Source organism: Cydia strobilella, chromosome 2 (assembly GCF_947568885.1).
Source record: "Cydia strobilella chromosome 2, ilCydStro3.1, whole genome shotgun sequence".
NCBI classification, from domain to species: domain Eukaryota; kingdom Metazoa; phylum Arthropoda; class Insecta; order Lepidoptera; family Tortricidae; genus Cydia; species Cydia strobilella.
Window position 1 is genome coordinate 9913335 of NC_086042.1, and position 7974 is coordinate 9921308.

The 7974-nt window shown below is 37.3% G+C and overlaps 1 protein-coding gene across 1 annotated transcript in view; it reads right to left on the reverse strand.

Annotated features, from left to right (window-relative positions):
* Nucleotides 1-6159, reverse strand: part of LOC134751390 (protein unc-80 homolog) — an 81034-nt gene extending 74875 nt beyond the window's left edge. Inside the window, exons 1-4 of the mRNA XM_063686768.1 lie at nt 6007-6159; nt 4484-4510; nt 685-705; nt 426-571 (exon numbers count right to left, since the gene is read on the reverse strand). Of these exons, the coding sequence (XP_063542838.1) occupies nt 426-571; nt 685-705; nt 4484-4510; nt 6007-6144 (332 nt within the window). The 5' untranslated portion in view covers nt 6145-6159. The remainder of the gene's footprint in view (nt 1-425; nt 572-684; nt 706-4483; nt 4511-6006) is intronic.
* Nucleotides 6160-7974: the final 1815 nt, after the last annotated feature.

Sequence of the window (7974 nt, forward strand, 5' to 3'; positions counted from 1 at the left end):
GTAAAGTTTATGTAAACATGTGTTGTGTACAATAAAGTGATTCACTTTTGTACATAATAATTATGTCAAGTAAGATTCAAACTTGGGACCTTTCAGTGCTGAAAAATTTTCCTGGTAGACTCTGCTTAGCATTAGCTTAAATATTATAGGGACATTCTTACACAAATTGACTAAGTCCCACTGTAAGCTCAAGGCTTGTGGTGTGGGTACTCAGACAACAATATATATAATATACAATTACTTAAATCCATACATAGAAAAACCCATGACTCAGGAACAAATATCTGTGTCCATCACAAAAATAAATGCCCTTACCGGGACTCGAAGCCAGGACCATCGGCTTCATAGGCAGGGTTGTCATGTCATTATGTGCCCATATTTCACTAAAGTAACCAACACTGTATCAAATTACTTTATTGTAGTACCTGTTGTGTAGTACGGCAGCTAACGAGTGCATAACGTGTGGTAGAGAAGCCTGAACAAAACGCCATCGCGGGATCGCTTCTATCGCTTGCGAGAGACTGATGGATAGGCCAAAACGCAAGTTTTGAACCAAGACCTTTTCGAATGACTGCAATAATAAGAAACTTCGTCAGGAACTTGAATTTATCGCTATAATAATCAAAATCACAAATTACACTACGATAACTTTAAAGAAATTGTTTAATTGCATTTTTGTCTTACCTTACATGCCTCTTTTAGCTCCTTTTTGAAAGAGTTGAAAAAACATTAATTGATTAATAGCATAATCCAGTTTTCTTAACAATATAAATAAATAAACAAATAAATTCATCTGTGAATAAAATTTATCATTCGTTCGACTGATGTTCGACTGTCTGTCAGTCTGTCATGTCATTTTGACATGTACTACAGACAAATTTCGCGCAATTTTTATGTGTTACCTGGTGTTACTATACGAAATTTATAAGAGTGAAAGAGAAAAAATCTTATGCTACCCAAATTTTTTATGAATATTCTTTTTCTCACCCCCGGTCGCTCGGTGGCGGGTCTATAACTACTTGTATATGTGTCTATGTATTATTTAGATGTGTTGCTATAATAGTGCTAACAGACGGACGTACCAGACGGCAACTTTGATCCGGTCAGCTTATCTCTTTCTCGCTTTCACTCATAGCTGCGTCCTTAACGGACGTACGGCGACTCGCCCTCCACCCGATCGAACAGGCCTCGGACCATTCCAAGGTCGTGGTCCGGTACGCCCGTCTGGTAGTGCTTTAAGACAGGTGGACCAGTTTCATAATTTTATAAGTCTGAATCAGCAACACTAGACAAAATACCTTTCGCCATTGGTCAAGAGCATGTCAATCGGACCAATGGTGCTAGTTTCTAACTGTCAAAGGTTTATATAGATGGCGCTAGCATAGATTTGATCGCTCTGTAGTTTGGTGCTATTAAAGCATCCAGGTCATAAAATTTTCAAAAAAAAACCTAATTTGACATTTTTTTAGGTCTGACAAGGAAACCTATGCTGGCGCCATCTGCAAGATACTTAGACCGGCCAACCCCATTAATTAAGGTTAGTCTACATATACTATTATACTCTTTGGGTTAGTCGGGAGTGTCGGGACAAGTGGACCAGTGTGACCTTGGGCAACTGCGCCTACTGTACTCGTAGATATAATCGTAAACCGGGAATAGTGCGGACTCTGCGGAAGGGCCTCTAACTCTTTATTTATTTACGATTTAGGCGCTGTTGCACAAGAACTCGCCGCCAAAAAGCCTCTCCCATACAATCGAAGTTACGAAAACGAATAGACATAAAAAGGACATAAATATATAATTATGTTACTTGAATTTACATGGCAAATGTTATTTCAGCATGTCGCGTGACAGCGTAATTTCGATTGTATGGCGGTGGCTATGTTCTTGTGACTCAACACCATAGTTTTCAACTTTCAGGAAAGTACATTATTACGTGTAGGTAAAACATGGAACTATAATAGGTATAATAGTATAAATATCAAAATTTAAAATATACGATGAATCTGTTTTGAACCGAATTATAAGGTAGGAACTCTATTTTTATAATAGGTATAATAGTATAAATACTAAAATTCAAAATCTACGATGAATCTATTTTGAACCGAATTTCCAATAAAACTAATTCCATAAGGTAGGAACTGTATTTTTATAATAGGTATAATAGTATAAATATTAAAATTTAAAATATACGATAAATCTATTTTGAACCGTATTTAAAAAAAAAAAACCATAAGGTAGGAACTGTATTTTTATTATAGGTATAATTGACCCATTTGACCGAAGCGTAGCGAAGGTCTACGGTTTGACTCGCGCATTTTGCTTTTGTATGTCCGGATGTTCTCCTCTACAGGTCGCAATTCTCAACCGATTCTCGTGAAATTTTGTGACCAAATTCTATGATTAAATAGATTTTTTTTGTCGACCCGGTTTTTGGAAATTTTTCAAAATGGCGGAGTCGTGATAGCTCGCGCCCAAACAAATAGTCGTATGGATATCATAACAGTATGCTTATATAAAAACTAGCGTGGCGTGTTTTGCAAACAGTCGCTTTTTTCGTTTGTAACGGGTGGTCCCTGGTTCGATCCCCGGTAATTGTATGCTGCTGCATAACTTTTTGTATTTTTTTTTCACTTAAATTTCGTATTGTTTTTTTATTTACTTTATATTTTTCTATTTTCAAAAAATGAAAATAATATTATTGATTGATCAAGCGCGGGCTAAGCGTATTCGTTTCATTTTTACAAGCTTTTATTTAACTAGACCGAAAACATACGTTTTTTTATTTTAATTTTCTAGTGTTCTTAACCGCGGAGCCATACATTTATTTAGATTTAAGTGGTTCTCCTTATTCCGAATTTCATATAATTTTATTTACAGTATTTCTCTTAAAATACGTAGATTTTTTGCACTATAAACTTTGAGGTTTAGGTAGTATAGATTCGTTTGTCTGAGCGGGTTTATGGAGCGGGTTTAATTCAATAAAAATTGAGAAAATTTTGCCCAACGCCTGTCCATGTGAGTGATCATCCATGTTAAACAAGATGGTGAAGTTAAGTTTAATAATAACTAACAAAGATGTCACTTTAACACAGGTGACCTAGCTAAGTAGTGCCTAATTTGCTCGATATGTGGACTGGTGACATCGTGAGGTCGAAACGGGCCGATTTTTAGGGTTCCTTATCCAAAGGGTAAAAACGGGACCCTATTACTTACTAAGACTCCTCTGTCCGTCTCTCCGTCTGCATGTCACCAGGCTGTGTCTAATGAACCGTGATAGCTAGACAGTTGAAATTTTCATAAATGATGTATTTCTGTTGCCGCTATAGGAACAAATACTAAAACGTACGGAACCCTCGGTGGGCGAGTCCGACTCGCACTTGTGCGGTTTTTAGAGTTTCGAGCGCTTCATTTCGTGTGGCTCCCTTCAATATATCTCCACTACTAAGCATTTCAATACTTTTAGAAATTCAAAAATCAGCCAGGTATACAGGGTGGTTTGGGTCAGTGAGGGCAATTAATGAAGATTGGGGTTTACCGATTTTGGAATGCAAGAAGGATGCAAGAAAAAGATCATTTTTGACAAATGCCTGCGGCGCCCTTTTTCTCTTACCTACAAGCTTTTCACTGTAGGGTAGGGCAAAGCTCAACATTCAAGTCTTACATACAGGGCGCCTGCTTTACGCTATGAGGTCCCTAAGCGGCCCTATGCGGTCTTCGCAATAACTTTTCCACGCCACGTTTCACGTCAACCACTGCGGCTGTGTCCCTAATAGCCTTTCCCATCCCATTCCTATCCACGATCAAAAACTTGTATGGGACCATAAAAAACTTCGCCTAGGAAAGCCACAAATCGAGGAAAAGTTTTCCCATACAATTTGTATGAAATGAAAACTTTAATTTTTCACATGCTATTTTTTATGCCAATCGATTCCATTCCTATCCAGTATCAATAGTTTCATAGGATTCAACTAATGGTAATGTACCTACTAAAAAGCCACAATAATTTTCAAAGCGAAATTTATAAACCTAGAAAATATTATGCTGAAGCGATCAACATCAAAATCAAAGTGATTTAGTTAGTCGAAACCGTTTTCTCCCGAAATGGAAATTGTATGAAAAAAGTACCTATTGTCTATAGCTATTCTACCCTCTTATTTAAACCATTCTAGACACATCCATCTTAAGCTATAGCTATGCTCGCGAGGTCTACAGCTCACAGAGCCACTAGTAGTATAAATATCAAAATTTAAAATATACGATGAATCTATTTTGAACCGAATTTCCAATAAAACTCATTCCATAAGGTAGGAACATCACACGGGCTCTGTTGCATAATAAAATACAAGCTAATACTATTAGTGAATTTGTATGTAAAATCACTTGTATTCTGTTATACAATAGCATTAATAGTCCCGAGGTGTAGATTGTACAATCGTACATGTTAGGGGTAGGTATGTATAAGTAGATGAAATAGACTTACGTGATGGCCTTGTGCTCGTTGGCAAAACTGCGGACAAAATGATTAGATTGTTTATTGTTTATAAAATTCAATAGTTACACAAATTCTACCTACATAAACTCCCCCATTCCTAACTTCCGACCAATGTGACCTTGGTAGTTTTCGACTGTGTAATACGGTTTGCCCCCAAAGTGTATTGCGCCTGACTAAGGTCAGGGTGACATTGGACCGTCGGAAGCTTAGGTAGTGTGACTACCTAATTACCTAGCCCTAGCACCAGGTACAGGATGTTTTTTTTTTTATGGGGAGGGCAGCTACGTGGCAGCTACCAGATTGCGTCACCCGTGCTGCTACGCAAAACGGTCATAGAATGATAGGCATGATTTTTGGAAACAATGTAATGTCAGCGAAAAAATCGTAAATTTTGAGAATTTATTTGAAGTCTCATGATTTCATGTCTACGAGGATCAAAAGCTTCTTAGAGACCAACCTAGGTTAGGACACTAGGAAAAAAGAACACGTTTAGTCCTAATAATCACTTAACTCGTAACAAGCATGTTAGTTAGACAATACTTAATGATTCTAAGGAGATAATTTTACAATAATAGAGAGGAGGAAATTTACAATAATAGTAGGTCAAGTAGGTGGGTTTAATAGAACGAGGACGAAAAATTACTTTAAAAAAATCTAAGTTTTCCATAAGTACTTATTTTGAATTATGCTTTAGCGTTACTTTTACCAATTGTAATAATCTTGAAAATGTACGATAACATTGTGCGGCGCCTGCCCTATTTGCCAAATTAGTCAAAGAGAAAGTTGTTATGGATTAGGGCTTTATAGAAGTCGTGGGCAGTCAAACATAGGGTAAATTACCCAATGTTTAGTCCTGTAGGCTGTCATTTGTTGTGTTTTGTTTGTTAGAAAGTCAGTGGCCAGGTATTGGACAGGAGTAAGATAATAAGGGGTCATCCATTAATTACTTACATCTTACATCACACGTTTAGGGGGAGGGAGGGGGTCAAGAAATTGTGATTGTTGTGACAAGGGGAATTGGGGAGACACAAACTTTGTGACATCACATTAACTTATCATCACTTTAAATTATTTTATTCGTTGGACAGTTAAATAACAAGTTTTTGGAACGATAATAATTTTTATTCGTTTAATTTCCTTTCCCAATTAGTTTTGGGTTACAAAATTACTAATGTTTCTTTTGTCAAGAATATTTTGATAAAATAATAACACCTACACCTAGATACGTAATTCGATTTGCCAATTTCGTTGAAAAAATGTGATGTCACACCAGGGGAGAGGAGTTTGTCAAATGTGAATAAGTGTGACGAGGAGGGGGGGAGGGGTAAAAAAACTTGGAAATTCATGTGACGTAATTAATAGATGACCCCTAATAGTCCCTAATAGTTTACCTTATTCCTTGAGTAGTTCGGAGCTAAATAGTTTTTTTATTTTCGAACCTCAATTTTGAACACAATAGCCAATGAACTGTATGAACGATTACACTGCTAATTGGATTCTGGTCCACTTACCATACACGAAGCATCGTGGACCTTTCCAAGTCGTGGCCGCACGAACGGCGACGACTGCGTCCACAGAAATATCTGCACGGGGATCGGCACCAGCTCGTCCGCGTTTGGGTCATCTTCCGGCATCATCGGACCCCTCATTTCATCTCCTTATTGACCCGGAAATGACATGGTCAACGATTACACAATCCGCTTAGGGTTAATTTAATTTCACTGTAATAATCGTCTAATCAAATCTATTTGGTGTGTTTAAGATTGAAGATATTCCCACTTGCCTCCCACCGGTCACGTGTACGAAAACTTGACGGCCCCCCAGTCACCCACTTTCTTAAGTAATGAAGGCTGCTTGAGCCTTCACGTATAATCGATTTTGGCTTGCTTTAGTTTAGATGTGTATGATTTTTACCAATATTAACGAAAACCAATACTTAAAGAAATTATCACATCTACATGAAAAAAAGTTTATTAACCCTATTTTGTGCTATCGACGGACATGCTTCAGTGTTCGGAAACTTTATTCGCACGCACGTGATTAAAAACCCGATTCTGACAAAGTTTTTGATTTAAAATCTGTGCGCTGTCTTTTGATTCGTTGCAAATACACTGACGTATTGCTATGGGTGAGACAGAATAACACGCAACACGCACTGAAATGACGTTTAGTTATTTAGGTTAAGTATTTAAAAAAAATCTAGTATCGGCACTGTTTACATTTTAGCGAAGGATAGCTGGTGTGCGCGGAGAGGAAAGGACGCGCAGTCACCGGAGGAAAGCGAGGGAGAGTGAGGTTCTGCGCAACCCATAGCGTGTACGTGTAGCGTCCGCAGCCGCGAAAACGCACGATAAAGGTAGTTTAAATATTGATAATTTAATAGGTAATGTAATTTAAACAACATTCTTCTTGTGAAAGGATTTAATAAAAAACAATGAACCGCGATATAGGGAACTCCGTTAAGGTTGACGTAAGATTAATAATTAAGTTAGTGCTTAGGTAGTACAGTGACTACTGTGTCAAACTAATCCAACTCATTACAATTTATATATTTATTTATGTGATTTCGACTTTCTCTTCTTTCGACTCTGATGATAGAATAAAATAGTTAATTTATATATCTGTACCTGAAAACTGAAGTTTACAGAATTATTCAGAATATCATTTATTTTTAACTGACTTCCAAAAAGGAGGAGGTTATCAATTCGACCGTATTTTTTTTTGTATGTATGTTACCTCATAACTCCGTCATTGGTAAACCGATTTGCAAAATTGTTTTTTTGTTTGAATGTGTTTAGTCCCAAGTTGTTAGTAAAGCATTATTAGTTAACAAAACCACCTACCTAAGCGTGTTTTGTTAACCCTCCCAGAGTACATTGATTTGTGCGCAGCCTCCCGCAGCCGGAGAGGGGACAACATGGCGGCCGATTCACAAGCAGGCCGAGAACTAGGTCACTATCTTGTCCATTGAAGATCTTCCCTATCTTATTCATCTGCTTTTTGTGGAATAATTTACATGTAACACTATATCATATTGTTAGGCGACAAGGCGACCGATACCGTGATGTCAAGGTATCGGGTGTTGTAGGTTAGGAACCACGGCGCTGTCAATTCATAATTAGGTAATTATTTATTGGTCTCGGTCTGATGGTCAGTTATGAAAAGCATTATTTATTACTAAATATGAACAGTTATTCTAAAAAGTTGCATGCATTTAATATCTAATGCAAAATGGTTGAGTGTTAGGCAATGAAAACACAGATTTGTGGCTGACCGTACATTAGCAAAGATACCACTGGTAGCATAAATGCATTTCATTGTCATACAACACATGCATATTCTCTGAAATTGCATCTGTGCAATATGAATCAATAGGAACCGAAACTAGCACTTTACCGCACAGGTGGGGAAAAATAATTAGTCACTACTTACTCGTTAGGAATTGCTTACTTCCGAATTTGTACCACAAATAACTATAA